Source organism: Ambystoma mexicanum, chromosome 14, assembly GCF_040938575.1.
Source record: "Ambystoma mexicanum isolate Mex_15411 chromosome 14, UKY_AmexF1_1, whole genome shotgun sequence".
Lineage (NCBI taxonomy): Eukaryota > Metazoa > Chordata > Amphibia > Caudata > Ambystomatidae > Ambystoma > Ambystoma mexicanum.
In genome coordinates, this window is record NC_090940.1 from 542,621,846 (window position 1) to 542,642,456 (window position 20,611).

General features: G+C 45.5%; 1 protein-coding gene across 1 annotated transcript in view; it reads right to left on the reverse strand.

The window, feature by feature from the left end:
- Nucleotides 1-3,838: 3,838 nt before the first annotated feature.
- LOC138526942 (cholesterol 24-hydroxylase-like) overlaps nt 3,839-20,611 on the reverse strand; it is a 428,213-nt gene continuing 411,440 nt past the window's right edge. The window contains exon 15 of the mRNA XM_069637835.1: nt 3,839-6,893. Coding sequence (XP_069493936.1) covers nt 6,735-6,893 — 159 coding nt within the window. The 3' untranslated portion in view covers nt 3,839-6,734. The remainder of the gene's footprint in view (nt 6,894-20,611) is intronic.

Here is a 20,611-nt window from a genome sequence, read left to right on the forward strand (position 1 = left end):
ACGAGATGCTGCCGGTGTTTCCATGATCCCGATTCCCATTGAGTCCTATAGGAGTCAATGGGAATGGGGATTTACACCATTCCGCCTCCGTGATTCCCGGAAAACCGGGGTTGTAATGCCCCAGTAATTCCGGGAATCACGGAGGCGGAATGGTAATACGAGTCCGGCGGTAACCAGGCGGTTTTACCGCCGCGGTTACCGCCGGACTCGTAATGAGGCCCAATGTCTTTAGTCTTCCAGGTGCTGGGATGCTGCCGAAGTGAAGGCTGCGGTGAACTCCGGTGTGATCACGGATGGATAAGTTAAGCGAGCGCAGCTGCGAGCGTGTTGCCCGTTTTCTAAACTTATGTCTTTATTTGCAGGTTGTCGGAGACTGGACTCTTGTGGCTGAATTCTGGTGATTAGATGTTCCTGTGCCTTTTCCTCATCCACAGGTTGCTGCTCGAGAAGCTGAGGGTGTGTCTGGACCTGGAATGCAGGAGCCGACTCGGTGAGCGTCCTGCTGCTGTTGCAGAATAACGCGAAGCACGTGAATTCTATCAGGCGTGGTTTAAATAGTGGAGAAGTGCTTTGGTGCGTATTCTTCCTCCAGCCTCACCCAGGTAAGAAAAGAGTTCCAGTGTCAGAGGATTAGCATCAGCCCCACCCAGATAAGAAAAGAGTTCCTGTAAAAGAGGATTGTTCCCTCCAAGCCAGTGGCTGGGACTTCACCCAGCTTGGATTGTTCTAGGTGAGTATGCAGCATGGTCTGCCACAGGTAAGTCCACCCAATCACTACTGCACACTTTAAGAATATGAGCCCGGCGCCCATGGCGCCGGGACTGTGGTTCCTTATGAGCCTGGCGCCAGAGGCGCCAGGACATGGTCCAAAGGGCCCCTGGAGGGGTCTGCTGGAACCGGGGGTGTGGATGATGAGCCTGCTTCCGGGGACGCTGGGCCAGTCTTGGCTCCTCGGGAGTAGCACTCATGACACTGGGTGTGGACAAGCGAGGGAGGATCACCTGAGTGGAGGGTCAGAGGGATTGGGAAGAGGATACCCATGGGCGAGACATGTTATTTCCCCAGTCTTGAAAACATGCTCACCTACTCTCCCTCAGCTTTTGCGGGGTGTTTACAATCTCACCCCATCTCCCCCTCCCCATTTCCAACAAATACTGAGACGAGGAGGAGGCAACTAAGACCGACCTTAGAAAGAACTCAGTTTGTCCCACTAATAGTCAGGCAGGGCCAGGCATTCAATATTAATTACTCACACCTGACTCCACTTGACTAGTTTGTTCACTATAAAAGGTGTGGCCATGCACACAGAAATGAGCGAGCTGGAGATGCAGTCCAGACCGGAGGAGCCCAGGAGCAGAGAGAAGCAGGATCTGCAGGCTGGAGGAGCAGTGCATGCGTAGACGCTGGCCTGGTGTGCATTAAGCAAATTAACAAGGGGGGTTCTGGGAGTCCCTCTGCCAGACATTAGTCCTGGTTACGAGAGACTTACCCAGAGTCTTTAGCTCACTATCTTTCACAGAGAAGAAATATCCCAAACATATCAGTCTTTGTCCTTCCCTTGGGCACACTCCAGCACCGAAATTCTAGGCAATTCTCCTCTGAACAAGAGTACCAACAGAAACTCCAGACACGTGTTTCGGTCTGGTTGGACCTCATCAGTAGGGTGGATCTGTGCCTCTCTAAGAATAGTGAGCAAGTGGTCCACGTCTGGATTCCCCTAGTAACTTAGGGTGAGACCCTAAGTTACTCAAATATGCAAATTAACAAGGGGGGGTCCTGGGAGTCCCTCTGCCAGACATTAGTCCTGGTTACAAGAGACTTACCCAGAGTCTTTAGCTCACTATCTTTCACAGAGAAGAAATATCCCAAACATATCAGTCTTTGTCCTGCTCCGGTGTGCATTAAGGGCTGCAGAGTGCAGAGTGGCGAGGGAGCCGGAGAAGCGCAGCCTGCATTCTGCTAGCCAGGTTCAGGAGAGAGCTCATTCCGTTGGGGCCTGTGCTGATCCCAAGGGTGACTGAGGGGCAGATGGTGAGACCCTGACCTCAACCCTGCCTTCCTGGAGGAACCGCCTCTTAACGTGACGCTGCCCGGTGAGTTTCATGGGGAATGTGAGAGACACTCAGGAGCGTGTGTTTGGATGAGAGCAGAGCGGGAGAAAGGCATGGACAGTAAAAGTGGCACGGAATTGCAAGGGAAGTAAAGTGTAAAAGCTGAAAGCAAAGCTGAACGCAAGATTGAAGCAGAAAGTGTAAAGGCTGAAAGCACAGCTGAAAGCAAGAGTGAAGCATAAAGTTTAAAGGCTAAAAGCACAGCTGAAAGCAAGAGCGAAGAATAAAGTGAAAAGGTTAAAAGCGCAGCTGAAAGCAAAAAGCAGATCAGAGCGGAAAGTGAGCAGAAGTACGATCAAAGCGGAAAGTGAGAGAAAGTAAAGAAAAGCACAAGGGTGCGAGTGGGCCGCAACGGAAAAGAGAGGGGCACAAAAAGAGTCAAGGAAAGGTGCCAGGGGTACGATAAAAAAGGAAACTTGAGAGGGTGCAAGGTAGCACGAGAAGAGTAAAAGACAAATGCCAGGGGCACGACAAGAAAAGCAAGAATAAACAGTGCAGTTGTGCTCGGAAAGGAAAGAAGAGAAGAAGAAAAGGGGTGCAGGAAGCATCTGAAGGAAAATAAGGTAGCAAGAAAAGTGAGAGCAAGGAAACAATAGAGGGACAAAGGGTCAGAGTGGTTGCGCACAGGATAGGAAAGAGCCTGGCATTTTTAGAAAGCCTCTGATTTTACCCCATGAAAAGATGATGAATGAAAAGGATTGTCAATAAGAAAAAGGTACATCCTGACTAGCTGCATTTGTGTTTTGAATTAGAGGGACCTAAACCTGTGGAAGGGCACCCTGTGAAATCAAGAAAGAACTGTGATGTATTATGTTGTGTGTGTGAAAGCTGGATGAGGCCTAAACTCGGGGAAGGGAACCCGAGAGGCCTGTCAAAGAAAGCATCCTGATGACAGCAACTTTGTGTTTGAAAGTTGGAAGGTGCCTGAGCTTGGGAAATCGAACCCTAAGAGGCCCAACTAAGTTGGAGACTTGGTAGTTTCCTTTATAGCATTGAAAGGATTGAAGCGTGGGGAAGGGAACCCCGAAAAGCATACAGATGGAACTGTTACATTTCTTTCATGGTGTTTTGAAACTTTAAACTGAAACTGAGGGAAGGGAACCCCGGGGAACTCAAAGACACTGAAGGTAGTTGGAATAACTACAAAGGGCCTGTGGAGAAGGCCCTACGAACAGCCCTGTTGATTGAACTTATTTTTGTGGCAGTGACCAAACAGCACCCGGTGAGAAGACCACCTGAAACCAAATTTGGTTTCCCACTTTTTGTTGAACCACTATTTTTCCTATTAAAAAAGATGTCCTATCACACTTTTGTATAGAGTGAGGGCAGGCATAGGTTTAGACACAGACAAACTTTTGTTTTGGACTATTAGACAATGATGGCCTTTAGAAACATCAGTTAAGGGAATTACCCCTTTAGAGTTAGGTCTAGTCAGGCATTACTGCAACTCAGGAACCTTAGTAAATAAAAGTTTTCAAACAAGCCCTTTTGAGTCTGTGTCTCTCTTGATACCATGCCTGTCCCACACAGTGTATTGATGTTCCATGCATATCACAGACATGACAATTAAGGGAAAGCAACACTGATATGGATATTCACTGGTCAAACTCATTGCATTTATAAAAAAAAAACACATCTTAACAATTTCAAAAAAATAAATTTGGTAACATATAACACAAGTCCAAAAAACTGAATAACATTCAAAGTACTACACCAAGGTCCACTAGTTATCAACAAGAAGTGTACTTTTGTTTTTATTTATTTAATGAAAATTACAGGGAAAACAATGCATTTTTGGCACACATGCTTACAAAACATTTTAACATTGATTTACAGAGCGGATGACCAGTGTTCCTAACAATGGGTGATAGGATGTGGATATGAGAGCAGATGCTGCAGGGGAGCTAGCAACATGAACCGGGGACAGAGCATGGTATAAGAACAGCATAGTAGACGAGGTGCTATGTTTAGGATGAAGTGCTGTGGGGTTGTCGTCAGGAGGTGGGGGAGAGGAGAAAATGAAAATGCGATGTAAGTGGTTCTTCAGAAAGGAGTAGAGCTAGGAGGTTGGATTTAAATAAAAATAGAATGCAAGTTTATTTATTTTATTTCTTGTTACGCACCACATACCCATGGGCCTCGGGGCACACATTTAACACAGACAGGACAAACAAACAAAGCTAGAGTCAAGAATACGGGGGAGCCGAAGTAGTCTTAGCATACTTAACCTGGTCTCTGTGCGTAGAGGAAGAGCATTCCAGAGTAAAGGAATGAGGAGAGGAAGAGAGCCGAAATGAGAGGAAGCCCAAGGGGCACGAGAGGTGCAAGGAGGTGAGCCGAGGAAAAAAAGTACTTGAATATACTTGAAAAAATTAACACATACAACCAACATGCAACAGCAAATGTCTATAATCTTGGCTTTTGACAATTGAAAAAGATGGAAGAATAACTGCTTGATACATGAACACCCTAAAATCAGTGTTGATGCTTATTTCTGTGCTATGTTGCTAACATTGCTGCAAATTCTTTAGAGTTACAAGATGTGGATACTTTTTAGATGAACCATTCAAAATGTGGCTTATGTTGACCCTTTCCTCAAATTAACCTCTCAATATGCATGGGCTTCAAAATCCAGTTACCCCTAATTTCGTATTCCAAAAACTGGACACTGGCACACATTACTACTGACTGCTCTTCATTCTATAGATGTCATGATAACATGGGGTTGTGACATTTTGAAAGGACATTATTTTACTTTAACCATTCAAATTGAGCTGCATTTGTGTAGCGGTTACGCCATGTTTGGTCCACTGTGATTGACAAAGCACAAAATAAAGATCTGATAGACTGATATTTGTAAAAGGTACAGTACTAGTATCTGCACTTTAGGCAACACAAATATCACACTAGTTGAACTACACTGAAATTCTCCAATACAAGCCTTACGTTTAAGCTGAACTGTCTGCATGTCAGTGGCCACATTAGGTGCAAGTCAAAGACTTTCTGGGCAAGTCTCGGGGAGGTTGTGTACAAGTTGTTTGATTGTCATTCTAGTCGTCCAGCTGGCATGCATGCCTAGGGCTTGTATGCAAAGGTTGAAGGCGCTGCATCCTTAGATGGCTTGCCTGTGTTTCCTAATGTCAATAGGTGTTTTTTCTTTTTTGATGTGTGGAGGACGAGAGTTCTACAAGGTCGAACCTCTGACAGAGCTCCTAATGGACAGTGATTTCTTGAGTTTGCAGATTTCAAGAGCTAATGTTGGACACTGGTGGATCCTCTTTGTGCTTATCCTAATATGCTTGTTTTGTGGAGGGAGTTGTGTATCATGCACAAATCCTTATTTATTTATTTATTTGCTGATGGTCATAGTGGATTTGGTTTTATTGTGTGTGTGATGTGGCCCCTGCATCTCTGGCCATCTGCTAGTCTACCAAGTGCATTTGGAGTGTACTACTGGGCCTGGAGGCCAGATTCCCGAAGCCCCAAGAAAAGAAAGTAAAACACAAGAGGTGATGGCTGGAAGGTTTAGAATTAATCTTAACCTCTGGCATTACTTTGGGAAACCCGCCAGACCATTGTTCTTCACCTGCCAAGCCACTACAGAAGGGGAAAGACCATTTGCAAGTCATTGTTGGTACCACCTCATGAAACGAGAGTGGCAGTGATTGAGGAGGGCGAGATCAAGCACCTGTGTGGATTTTGGGAAATTATATAGTGGGAGAAATGGCTCAGCAGATACTATGTGCTGTGGTGTGGGCCCTTGAGGCAAATGACACTTAAAACAGAGGGGATGCTAAGGAATTCAAAAGAGGAGCTAATTCTGGAGAGAAAATACACAGAAATTATTGATGAGGGGCTTGATGCCAGGTAGCTTGGCTTTCGGGCCTATTATGAGGAATTCTGTCATTTAGGTCAACAATAATAGTATTACATTGTTATATAGCGCATTATTCTGGTTATTGTTACCCAATTTAAAGGTACACAATTGATACATCTTGGAAGGATGAAGGCCTGAGTCAGCTCTGCCGGGTTTCAAATGCTCTTTTCAGTGATTGTGCAGCGTCAAGAGAATGATCCTGCAAGTCATCAGACTTTCTTACAGTGTTGCTTATTTTCCTAGTGTTAACCTTGTTGAAAGTCATATGGGTCAGGGAAAAGGCACATTTATGATTTTAGCCTTCCTGTTACTACATCTATCAAATCACTGTGTACTAGGCAACTAGTTTATGTCAAGGTACAAACAGCCAAATCAATATATCTACATAAAGCTAGAATAGAGCAATAAGCAATCTCAGGCCTTCCAGGTGTTTTGTACTACAGCTCCCATGATCCCTCATCGACAATGCTAGCTAGGGCTGATTGGAGCTGTAGTCCAAAACATCTGGACAGCTAAAGGTGGCAGACTCCCCGTGAACTTAGTTGCTGGCCATCTCGTGAACAACTCATCCTTTCGCGGGGCCACGTTAACATTTCAAGTGTAATAAGGATGGACATAAAACTGATGAAGGGTCTTTAAGAAACATGTTGCATAATAATGATTGCTTAGGACCATTACAAATTTGGCACTATGTTTCATTGCTGCAATAACATCTCAACACTCCGATGAAAACCTTCGCTCGTAGATCACTTGAAGCCCTTTGGATTCGTTCTTGGTGTGATTCTGCAGATCACCCCATCACGGGGCCTCAGGGACCCAGTGTCCATAATCTTGAAGCTCTGTCCGGCCACCAGTTCAAAGTCATATCTTTGCAGGAGTTTTGCCATCACCACTTTAGCCTCCATCTAGGGAAAAGGGAGCATACGAAACACAGGTTTTGATACACACTTTATCTCACATATGTATATTAGCACCGCGGAGGGAGGTTCATGGGGCCTCTCAGCCAATCAGAGAGCTCAGAATGTGTGCTCTACCTCCTGGTAATTCCACCATTTCCGAGCCCTCTGAGCAGCGGGATGCCGTCATTTTCCCTGCCGGGCAACAGTTAAGTGAGCCTGGCGCCCTTCCCCTAGCCCGTCCAAATTCACTGCCCACCTCCCCAACCACTACAACCCCTGCCCCACTTAACGGCAGCCTGCTCATCACTCGCCGAGCCTGGAACACTCTGTACCGGCGCTTGAGCGCCATGGCCGTTGCCACCATAGAAAGGCATGTAATTCCCTTCTCCCTTGACCATGGCAACCAACTTGTTTTGTAGTTATTGTTAAGTTGTGAAACTGCAACCTCGCTGTTTTGCAGAAACACTATTAGCAGCCCAGGATGCTAATAGCATATAAGCCCTTCCGTGTGTGGTCACTACTGGGCTTAGTAATGTCCCAGGGCTGAACTTAAGGCCCTCGCTTCACTCGAGCCTATAACTCTGTCCTGGGATATTAAATTACCTGGTAATGCCCCTGCATGCCAGGTTTATTGCAATTCACTGAGTCGCCAATTATTTCCCTGTTTGCAAAATTCCCCAGTGAAAGTGGGCAATTAAGAGTATCCATGTTTTTATAGCGCATCATGCCCGATTCACAGTGCTAGAATATTGGGTGTGGTTTTCACCCAATACAATGTTACTCAAGTTATTTTGACCTGTATCCGACAGGCTGTTAATGAATGTCTGAAGTGAGCACTCAAAATGCTGAGCTGTCCTGCATTCATCTTTCCTAGTTTGGGTGCACAAACATAGTTCAAATTCAAAGGGAACCGCCCTCTGGAACAAGGACCCCTTTATCCTTGAGCGACCAAAGGAACTATTGTGTATAAAAACCTCAAGGAGCGAAGACGAATCCAGGGGAAGGCAACCACCCTCTGGAGCCAAGAATCTTCTTCCATGAAGAACTTTTGTTTGAACTATTTTTTCTTCCTCTATGAACACTTTTCTAAACCTTCCAAGGTTAAAGACAACCTTATAGTTTACTTTATAGTGTGAGGGTCAGAATAGAACTACGGACACAGGACAGTTTTTGTTTTTGACATCCTGACGCAGACAGAGCTTTAGTTTTGGTTTATAGAGGGAAATGTCTCTTCGTGCAGGGTCAGAGAGGCCTTTTCACAAACCCTTTTAGATTTAATAAAAGTCTTTAACAAAAAACATGGCAAACTTGTGTCTGGGTTTCGTTCCCGACTTCACATAACTCTGGATTGAATTTGCTCCACATTTCGATCCAGTGAAAATATGAACTACAAAGATATAGAGCTAAAAAATATCAATCTGTAAATAGAGGAATGAAGACAATTGGAGTTTGTCATTTTGGGAGAAAAGTGAACGCACACATGGGTGGGAGGAAAGTGTTACCCCACCGTGCGCGGAGGCCGGTCCTGCTCGGAAAGGGTTGCGGAGATGTGGTTGTAGGTGGATGAGTGTGGGGAGGGCCACTTAGGCGAAAGAGTCTGTATGCTTATGAAGTTTGCTTTTTTTAAATAGCTTTATTTAAAACATTGCTCGCAATTTAAACCTACTCAGTAAACAGATTTACAGTATTTATATTTTCATCCACAATCATAGAAGCACTACAGTCACATGGTACTGGTACCAATGGAAGTGTGCGCATCAGTTTAAAACAAAGAATTCCCCCTTTTTTAAGTCTGGCTGAAGTTGGACAGATTTATTGTATTAGAAATAAAACAGAAAATAGCTCTGGCATGCCAAAAAGCAGCCACGTGATATACCAGCAGAAGAAGCACCAGCTCTCCTTGCTTGCTGAGTGTGTGTCATCCTATTAAAGGGTCTGCGTGGCTGGAGAACGTCAACAGTTCCGTTCTCCAAGGATGGCTACCTTCAACAGCCTTTCTGCAACCATTCCTTCCAGTGCCCAAATACACATGGCAGTCCCCAACAAAAGTGTGGTGGGGCGAGTGGTTATGGGGAGGTCTGAAGTTCACCATTCTCCCAGAGCATTATGGGACATGCAGTCATGTCGGGTCTGACGACTGAGTGAGGCAGTGTGAACTTTGGGATGCATAGGCATGCGTGCTATGATCTGTGCAAGTGGCCAGCAAATGGTGGATTCGTTTGGTAGTTAAGGAATGGAAAGTCAAGGTAATTTTACCCAAGAATCCTTCATTAGTAATCTGTGTTATTTCTCATGCGTAGGATCAAATACTATATCTCCCACAATGCACAGTAGTTTACCGCAAGACCTGCAACCACAATACATACTTTCATCACTTCAGAATCCCCTGTGTGGACTGCACATGCAATTTTCAGCACTACATTAACCACAATGCAGCGTTCCTTTGGTGTAAACACTAATAGCAAGCTGCACATATTAACCTCCCTGAAGCACTAATGGCGGTTAGCATGCATTAAAAATTGCATTTCCCACAATGCACCGTACTGGTGCTCCAAGAGTCCTGGAACTTGAATGAGAACCTGATGCAGAGGGAATATCTGGGGCATTTCTGAAACATCTAAGTGTAAACATCAGGGAATTTTGCAGAAAGCATTAAAGTGGCTCTTAAAACAGGGCTTTGTTGCCTTTGGCTCACCATAATGTGGACTACAACTCCCACCATCCCTAGCAACATAGTCAATGGAAGGTTAAATGGGAATTGTAGTCAAAAACATCTGGAGAGCCAAAGGTTGAAGGGAAGGCCCCTTTAACATAAAATGGTATGAACAATCTCTGCACTGATTTCGGCAGAACGGCAATGCGGATGCTCCAAGTCACCTTCAGTTTGGGAAAGACCTGAACACCTGGTGTAAATCATATGGCGCTGCATGTCGAGCTTCTGAGAGGGGACTGGGTATCGAGCCCAAGCTGCTCAGCGTGGACTTGCCACCAAGACAAGGGCCTTGCCTAGATTCCGGCTATCGTGTGCACTCCCCCAGCCATATATTGTGATATTATTTTCTAATGTTTACTTGAGGACTTGGTGCTACCAATGTTTTGCTCTGTGACCTGTACAGCGCTCCTTTGTTTCAGAGCTAAGTTTGCCTCGAAGCAAAATGTATATAATGCATTTAAATCAACTAAAATGTATTTCTCTTGCTGTTGGAAAAGGCAAATCTAGTGTGGAGACTACCTGGGAGGAGTGTGGTAAACAAAAGAGCGTTATGTGTAGGCAGAAACCACGAGATGCCACGCAGGAGGACGTCGGCCGGAAAAAAGGCGGGCAGGTAAGTGTGGCAAGCGGGGGGAACCTGTATGAGGTGGGGACTTGGGGAGGGCGACATGTGATCACCCTACTGAAACCTTTTCACCTAACTAGGCAACTGTAGCTCAAAGAAGTGGTTGGACTGTGGTGCTATATGCAGGTTATTCCCAGAGTAGCCCAACGCCACTTATGAGGTGCCCAGTTCCCACAAACCCCCAGGGATCCACATACGTTTTCTGAGAGGGTCCAATGACTGCCCCCCCTGCAGGGAACCTTTGTAAGGCTGCAGGCTACATTGACATGCAAGTGTCTTCAGGGTCACCCACTTATTCCCATGATGGAACTGACCGTTTGTGGTCATTCAAGGCTAGGGGGCAGTCCAGTGTATGCCTGTGGGTGCACTCGTGCTTATATTGTAGGCGTGCACCTTTAAAGAATTTCTCCCCTCATCGCCATCAGTGTCCGGAGATGTCCTTCCTGTGGCATTGAGCAGCAAGCGTTGCAATGTTTCCAGTGGCGACAGTTATGGAGTGCATGCAGACTCCTGCACTGGAGCCCAGAGCGGTGCACTGGGTGCAACCTAAGACAATATGTCACAATACTATAGCAGAATATTATACCTTTCCCTCCGACTGCATCAGTTTCCGGAAGACTTTTATTGTTCTACACTGACTCTTCAGGCATGCAAACTACGTTTTCTATTACTTGTAGAAATCTTGCATGTGCATTTAGCCTTTCTGCCCCTTTGCCCTTTCCTCTCTTCTGCTGCCCACTGTCTGAATAGTCCTGATGGAGGGTCAGAATGCCACTATTTGGACGCTCCTCATTACTATTAAATCACTCTGGTGGTGACTGGCACCTTATAAAGAAATCATAATATAAATCTGCTGCTTTACGGTGGTGTATTTTCTTTCACTTCCAGTTTTTCCAGTCTGCTTTCTTGTGGCTGTCCACATTCTGGATCATCAGGCATTTCTACTCTGTGCAAATAAACCCCATCCTCTTCCTGCAGCACCACAGCAAGATGCGTCACTCCAGAATCTGGCAGCAGGGCTGTGTGTTAACGCAACAATACACACACAGAAGATATGTAGAGAACATGAGGGAGATATGCATGCAGTGTTGGGGAGTCTTAGATCACATATTTGGGAGATTTGCTTGGACATTAAAAAAAACATTATGGAATATTTCAAGGCATGTCAGATGACGTCATGTTTCCCCACAGGGGAGCCCCTTTCTATGAGGCTAGGAAGGTGAGGCCACTAACCGATAGCTGCCTTAGGGGTGGTAACATGCAGGAGGATCTCATTGGGGAGGAACTGCCCTCCTGGGGACAAGGATTTGAGTCTGGGACCGGGCCTCTCCATCTGCCAACACCACAGGGTAATAACAACACTCAACTCTTCTTTACATATGATAAACTCTGTGACTGTCTGCTACTGCAATGTGTCAGACAGTCTCACTTTGATAAGTACTGAGACGAAGAACTCCAGAACACTACAGCCAATCATGAAGAATGTTCGATCAGCTTTTGTCAATCGAACTGACGTTACGCTGAGGTAGTCCCAGCTACTTAAGTTAAAAAGCAAAGAAGGTCGAGTAGAGCGATATCCAGAAGGAGAAGTCGGTGAGCTAGGAGGCCGCCAAAAAGCCTGCGAGTGGGAAACCGGGCTTTCGAAGGTTGCATCGAGGCAGCTGTGTGAAATGGGGAGAATGAACAGAGGGACACAAGGAAAGCATTTTGTCATTAGGTTGGATGCAGACAACCCTGAAGATGGGAGTCAATGTGGTGGTGGCGTGACCTGTAGTGTCTGGACTGTGCAATCCAAACACTATGGAAAGACCACCAAAACTAGCCTACTACGGAGCCGCGTAAGCGATTGTATGGGAAGTACGAGGAACTATGGTGGTGGCGTGACCTGTAGTGGGTAGACCATGCGGTCTGAGATCTACGCCAAGTCCGCCAACAGTAACGGGCCGCAAACTCAAGCAGGCCAAAGAAGAGTAGAAGAAGAAAGAGAAAGAGGGAACCCGCACCCCCTGGCGAAACCAGTGAAGAGTTCCCCATGAATAGATAATGGAATAGTGATAAATCTGGGATGGGGCCCAGAAAACCTGACACAGTGATACAAGAAGGCAAGAGAGGAGTAGATCATTTTGTGAGGCATCTCCCTGGCCAGTTCCATAGTATTGTAGTATAGAAGAGTCAAGAAGGACTCGGGCGAGGGTGCGGGGGCTCTTCCTCATCCTGGTGGGTGCATTTTGCAGCATATTGGGAAAACTCTGAGGAATCAAGGAGGGCCTGGGGAGTCTCCTTCGTCGCGGTGGGGCAAGTTGAAGGACAGTGTTCAAGCAGACATAATACATAGTCTGTGGAGAGAACTTAAAGAGTTGACGAAGAATCTAAAATTTAAGTAATTCAAGAACATAGTCTGTTAAAACTAGATATAAACTAGGGGACGGGAGCCATTCTCTTAGTTCTGTGGTATTTGTTGAACTTTGGGGAAACCCAAACTTTAAAAGACTTTCACCCAGGAGAAGGGAGTCATTCTCCTGGGTTGGGGAAAGTACTCTTCCGTTAGCTTAGTATTTTGCGTTCAAGTGAAAAGCATAGAATAGGAGTTTTGACTAGGATGCTACCTTTCCTTTTGGACACAACAGACTTCCTGACCGGCCCAAGTTTTCGTTTTGTTGAGGTAGGGATACCACCTCTAGTTTTATTGATAGATGGGATTGCATTTTCTTCAAATAGAACTCTATAGCCAAGAAAATGCCTTCACTTGATCAGACTCCTCATTCCAGGTCGCCACAGTGTGCAGAGGTGTTATGTGTGATCCAAATACAGCACCCCCTTTTTGCAGGACAGAAGTTCTAATCCCAAAAGATCACACTTTGCATTTCATCTTCGTGAGCTTCATAGATTGAAGCATGTAATGTTGTGAGTCGTCAACATGTTCTCAGGAAGGGGGTAATTAGTTGTATGTGGTTAAGCTAATATATATGCTACAAATGAGGCAGAATGTATTTATTTTAAATATATGCACTGGGGGTGGACCTTAACCATGTGACTCGGAGTGCTTCTTGTGAAATGTAGTCATGTTATGGCATCTGTATTGAGAGAGACAACAGTTTTGTGTGACACAGTCTTGTGGAAGCATTTCCACCATGCATTCTGGGACATATAGTCAAATATAGTTTTCTGCACCAGGAGACATACACTGTGCATTCCGGTCCCTGTTGTTCTGTGGGGACAGCTTTAATGAAGTATGCATGCATTCTGGGACTGTGGTGCCTGTATACTGCTTGAACCTGAGCTTCATTATGGCCTTTTCTGCGTTACATGTTGTAGTAGGTCAGAAGGAGGAGACAGGCAAACATGTGCCATATTCCACTTGCTTTTCTTTAAATTATAATACACATTCCTGACCCTAATCTATGGGATGACCTAACAAATGTATGGGATGCCCTACCTAACAAAACTGCGCTAGACTTTGCTTCTGCCTTCTCCCTTCCTCTGCCCTGCTGATCTGTCTGTTTCTGCACTGGGCACCTGGTCACCCTCTGAACTCGGGCCCAGATCCCTGCCCACCCAGCTGCATAGCCGCACTGCCTCCTGGCAACCCTTGCACTTGGGTCTGTATCTGCAACCCTACAGTCCCCTTACCTCCACCTATTAGACACCCGTTGGCTGCGCTTAATTCTTGCACTTGCTACCGGCTGCCCGCACTACCTGTTGTTGTTTTGATCACGTGTTCAGCACTTTCCACTCCTCCCCTGCCCTTGTACTTTCCCCCTTCCCTCTCCCCTGCACTTGCACGTTCTCAATGTCAATGGACCTAGTAAGATCGTTGTTTTTGTCCTCCCATGTACCCCTCCCTTGCCTCGTCTCACCTTGAAACACTTGTGTATGGGCGCGCTATAAATAAAATATATGATATCAGGGTGCTCGTCGTCAGATGTGAAGTCTAAACCTAATAGTCCGTCCTCTGTCAGAACTGGCCTAGACCAGGATAATGACTCCCTTTTCCTGGGGGTGCATCTCACCACAAGTCTCTTCAATACGATATCTTCAAATGGTCTCTTGCTATTCCTTGTGATAGCTCCTTCAAATCTTTCAATGGGTCTTTCCAGACATTTGGGTATTAGTTCCCCCTGTTTTGCCAAATACTTTCCCTCTTCTCAGGATGTATAAACAAAGCCTCTCTTTGATTCTTATTCCTCTCACAGCCTTGCCTTTCACAGTAGTATGTATCACGTATTCCTATGTAGTTACTATACTTTGGCCACTCCCAGGGATGAGTATTTCTGCCCCCTGGACGATCTTCGATCTTCACGCTTTTGCCAATAACTGGGACGAGGATGCAGGGTCCCTGGGTGATCATCACTCTTCATATACATTTGACTATCATTGGGATAAGGATGCAGGGCCCCTGAGTAATCTTCACTCGTCATATACTTTTGCCAATTACTGGGACGAGGATGCAGGGTCCCTGTGTGATCTTCCCTCTTCATATACATTTGACCATTGCTGGTTTGAGTAGGCAGGGTCCCTGAATGCTTTTCACTTTTTATGCCTCACTTCCTGGGTCTCCTGCTCTCCCGGGTTCCGCCCCACTGTTTGGCTTTTGGTTGGGTACTCTACCCTTGAACAGACCTCCTCTGGTCTGTTAATGTTGTATTCGGCACGCCAACAGCAGGGCTGTTCCTCACTGGCCCCTCTCGATTGTCCCTCCAGGGACTCTTATAAGTTTCCTCCGCTCTGGTCGGGCAGCGTGCTGCTGTCCCTTCTTCTTTGTATTTGCTTTCCTAAAAGCAAGGCAGTGTCTACCGAGGTTTCCCAGCCTCCTCGATCCGGCTGGTCTGAAATTCCTGGGTCTCACTTCCTTGTTCTCTTGGCCCTCTTTTGTGACGTACTGCTGGGGCTTGCCCGGCAAGTCCTTCCTTTGTGTCAGGGCCTTCTTCACCATGCCTCATGTTGGACTATTGTGTCGGTACTTGACAGACAAGCACTCTTCATTACTCATGTTCTTACTATTCGCAGTACCAGGTTGATGATGATGATGTTCTGCTATTGTATTACAAAAAACACATGCAAGAGGAATTTAGTTGCCTGTCAGCTAATACTGTTGCACTGGCTTTTGGGGGATAGTAATAAGGGAGTTCCTTATAGGAAAGCGCAAGGGATTTGAAGAAGAAAGCTGACAAAAAGGTGACATGATGGTGGTTATAGACATATTTGTGCATAAAAAGCCCCTCACTATCTCTAACCTCTAAGAGGGGTTTCCCTGCCTCAAAACGAATGCCAAAGGGTCCGTCAGAATGTCCTTCAAATCAAACTTCACCGTCCTGTGTCACAACCTACTTCTAGGCTTCACACTTCAACTTAACAATAATCTAACAGAAAGTTCCTTCTTCAGGAGAATGTCCCCCTTATCCTGATGCTTGATAGTGTTTAAAAGAATGTTCTATTGCAACAAGAATGCCAGGGGGAATGACTCCCTTCCCCTGGCTTGCAGGTTTCACACAGCCTTTATATAATTCCACATCCAGGAGAATGACTTCCTTTTCCTGGGGTAGACATATACACTTTCCAATAAAACTAGGGGGAATTACCCCCTTTCCCCTGGCGTCTCTAGCACAACTCCCAGTCAGGGACCAGGAGAATGATTACTGGTATTACTTTTCACAGTTCACAACAAGGCCAGGGGGAATGTCTCCCGTCCCCTAGTGTCTTTAGAGTATGTTTCAAGAGCTTTAGCCCCTTGCCCAGGAGAATGACTCCTTTCTCCTGGGGTCTAGCAAGATCTTTCTCAAATCTTCAGCTTGATGTACACTTTGCCACTCTTTTTTGGTGTTAGCAAAGTCCCAAATCCTTTTTGTGGATCATGGTGCTTATTGCTGCCACTGTGACAAGGAAGTTGTCCTAGTATGCTCAGTCCCCTTTAAACCACCCTTAGGGAGACTATTGGGGGGGGGGTGCCGCACCTCCCTAGCCTCATGGGAAAGGCCTGCCACATGGGGAGAAGTCATGAGAGTAAGTGAATGATCACAAAAGGGCGTCCTTATCCCCAAGAGGGGAGTCTCTCCGTGTGAGGTACCGCTTACCGCCACCCCAAGGGGGGGATGTGCATAGCGGGCTCACCTCCCTAGCCTCACAGGAAGGGACTTGGGAGAAGTGACCAAATCGCTCAATTCCTCACAAAATGCATATGATAAACCTTGGCATGTTAATAGTATATGTGGGGGATGTGAGGCTGTACCCAACACGCAAGATTTTATTTGGTATATGATATGCACCTGGATATTTGACGACTATGCCAGGCACATAAAGGTGGACCTGGAAATAGGCAGACTGCAGCAAGGTGGATTTAGCTGCACCAGGGCAATTGGCGCTGCACCGGTCAGGATGGCATGCCTCACCATATGATGGCATTCAGACATGTGAGGCTGTCCCCGGGCATATAACATTGCAAGTGGCAATACATAAAGCAAGATCTATTGGCTATGACAATGCATCGTTACTGCCTGTGGCTTCATTAGGAGCTAAACGGGAATCACTGTCATTTCCTGTGATGCCAACCTGGGGGTGCAAACTGTGTGTGATGCTACCTCTTCTACCAAAGCTTCTGGTGAAAAGATGGCAGTGTCCACTTATATTAGGAAAATAAACAGTTTCAAATTGCACACACCAAAGGAAATGCAGCCGGACAGGGTTTCTGTATAAAAATAGAATGTGCAAATCTTGAATGAAAAAAGTGCATTTGAAATGAATGGTCGCCAGTGCTATCGTGATGGTGCTGGGCTCCAGCTGCAGGCTTGGATGAGATGTGCTTCTACATTATGCAGCGCCAGGAGGAGGTGGCTGTGTGGAGGAAGAGTGTTGTGCGCGGCAGTACCAGCAGTGCCAGCCTCAGACCTGCCAGCGCCCTGTGTGAGATTTGTGCACCCCCCACCACCTGCAAATTCAGAACAGAGGGGGGCTCAGTTGTGTTGTTCGGCTGATACTAGAGCAAGTATCAGCCGAACGGAGCCCCCTGCTGTTCTTGTAAAGTGTGTTTAAGACACTGACACTATGTGCCTTGCCTTTGATAGCAGCATTAGCCTATGTACCTGCCTTGTGATAGCTGCATCTAGACTATCTGACTATCGCACTTAGCACATGTGCGTCCCACTTTGACTATTGCTCTTAGCCCATTTGTGCCTCTCCTGCATTAAACAACTGTGCATTAGATTATTACCATCAGATAACGGATCACTCTCACTATAGTTAGCTACTAGAATAGTTGGCTGTATTCGATTCTCTTACCTAGACGTGCTGACAGACTCAGTTTCTATGACCTCCTACTTCTCCTGCTCACATAGAAAATTAGACTTACTAGCCCTTCATTTAGATATAGGACATACTACACATTTTATGGTCCAATTTAGTATACTTGGGCACCTTATTCTCACTACTGGGACTACACATTATGTCGCCCTTTACAGTAACAATAACACAACAACCCATGACACAATATAATATAGCCGAGAGAAATCTAAGATTACAAGCACGACTACCTAGAATCTTTGAACCTCTTATCAAATATGAAACTAACAACAATCGAACCAAAATGGCCACTGAACCCATTCTTAAACTCAACCCTCATAATCACAAAAGGCTTTACAACCCTCAAATAAATAGAGAAAAAAGCTGCACCCCCACAGTATCAATAAACCTTGCCTCACCCCCACCAACAAACACCATACCCAAACCTAAAGGAGCCTTAATAAACGCTAGATCTCTAGTCGCCCATGCCATAGAAATATCTGAAGTCAGCTCTACTGAAGATTACGACTTCCTAGCCATAACAGAAACATGGCTGCATGAGGCATCAGGCCCAGCACTATCCCTAGCTGTTCCCGCCAATTACACCATCCTCACAACTGATAGATGTGGAGCTCAAGGTGGCGGACTAGCCATCATTGCCAAAACTAAGCTTGGGATGAGACTTACTCCTTCACCTACCATTGAATCTTGTGAGATAATGTCTACTAAGACTACCACAGCCAACTCTCAAACTCTTAACCTCCACTTGGTATATAGACCTCCAGGTCCAATCAAGACCTTCATAGAAGATCTATCTACCATCCTCTCAGAAAACCTCAAAGACACCACCCAATCAATATTGCTTGGTGACCTTAATATTGGCTTCAATGATATCAACGACCCACAAGCCATAGCAGCATCCAACATTCTAACTGAACTGGGCTACATCCAAAGAGTGTTTGAGCCCACGCATATCAAAGGGAGAACTCTAGATTGGATTGCTGACCATAACTGCTAAATCTCCACCCCTATTATCTCACCTCAAATATGGACAGATCACCACCAAATTTCATTCTCACTGGACACTACAACCCCTAAACTACAACAACCTTGTGCACCTCCTGCACTTACCAGAAATAAAAAAAATATGACACTAGACAAACTACTCCCCGGCATCATGCCCACTTTGAACGCTCTACCTAACAACCTTAATCCGAACGACTTAGTGGAAGAATTCAATAATATTATGAACAAAACCCTTGATGATATCGCTCCGCTTAAGCTCAGAAATAACAAACCACAGAGCCACCTGAATAACTGGTTCACCCCTCTCCTAAAAAATCTTAGACTAGAAAAAAGGAAATGGGAAAATACGTGGAAAGCTCACCCCACTCCAGAAAATAAACTGAAATTAATCAACATCTCATCTCAATATAAAAAAGAAATCATCTCAGCTAAACAAGAGACCTACAACAACAGAATTACACAAGCCAACTCAAGTACAAAAGAATTGTTCTCCATACTTAGAGAACTGGAAAACCCCATAAAGCCTCAAGATAACTGCCTCAAAGATAAAAAATGGTGCTTTGAAATCCAGTATGCATTATCCAACAAAGTCCTAAACCTTCAAAAGAAAATAGAACTAAAACGAGAGACCTTAGCCTCTGCCACATTACCCCCTACTAAGACGCTCTCCAACCCTAAACTTACCACCCAATTCCACTTCTCCAAAGTCTCTATATTAGAGGTGGAGAAAGTAATACTCGGCCTAAAACCGTCCAACTGCAAAGGAGACCTCTGCCCAGCACAACTCATCAAAGATGCTGCACGAGATCTAGCACCGTTTATCACAAAGTTGATTAATGCCTCCTTTACCACAGGCATTATCCCGAGTAACCTAAAAGAGTCCTAGGTGCTCCCACTCCTTAAAAAGGCAACTTTAGACTCAGCCATACCCACCAATTATAGACCGATTACTACTGTACCGTTCCTCTTGAAGATTCTGGACAAGATGCCATATATCCAAATCCAGAACTTCCTGGAACAAAACCAACTACTAGGCTCCCGTCAATCCGGTTTCCGTCCACTGCACGGCACAGAAACTGCTTTGATTGACCTAAAAGCCCCAATAGATAAAGTACGAGATTCTGGAAAACCAGCACTTCTCTATTAGACTTATCTGCCGCATTCGACCTAGTGGATCATAAAGTCTTGTGCAATCACCTAGATACAGCAGCACACTTCTCCACTGAGGCTATAGTGTGGATCCAATCATTCCTTAGTGACCGTTCCATGAGGGTCTTCTCTCCTATAGCAGCTGCAGACCCCATCCCCATCACCTGTGGCATGCCACAGGGATCTTGCGTTTCACCAACGCTATATAACATTTTCACTAAGCCCCTGTTTGATGACTTGGATCATCTGGGTGTCACGTATACTAACTACGCTGACGATACCCAGATCCTCCTCCCACTCACAGGGGATTACGAAAAAGGATTTGGCACTGATGAACAACATTTACAGTTTCGTTCAGGCATGGATGGCAACCCATGGCTTTTGCCTGAACGATGATAAAACTGAGCTTCTTATCCTAGGTACCGCTCCCCTCATTAATAAACTAAGTACAAACTATTCCTCCTTTATCTTCGATGAGAACTGTATGCAAGTAGCCAAAGAAGTAAAAACGTTAGGTATGTACCTTGACTCTACCTTGTCATTCTCCAAACAGGTAAATTCCCTAGCCTCATCAACAGCTTATACATGTAAATTAATTAGAGCAGGAAAACAATTCTTATCTCAGCACAGTTGTCTAACATTAGCCAGAGCCCTAATCATCTCCAAACTAGACTACTGTAACGCATTGTACATAGGAGCCACTAAATCCACCATTAACAAAATTCAGATACAGCAAAACAATGCCCTCCGAGCGGCTTTGAACATTCCCAAGAGAGAACACATCTCAGAGACAAGAAGGAAACACAAATGGCTCTCCACCTACGAGAAAGTCAGACTCAAAACGGCATCCCTTACACACAAATCACTTTATAATAAAGCCCCACAATACTTGAAGGACAGATTCACCAGAACTCACTCCACAAGACAAACAAGACTAGC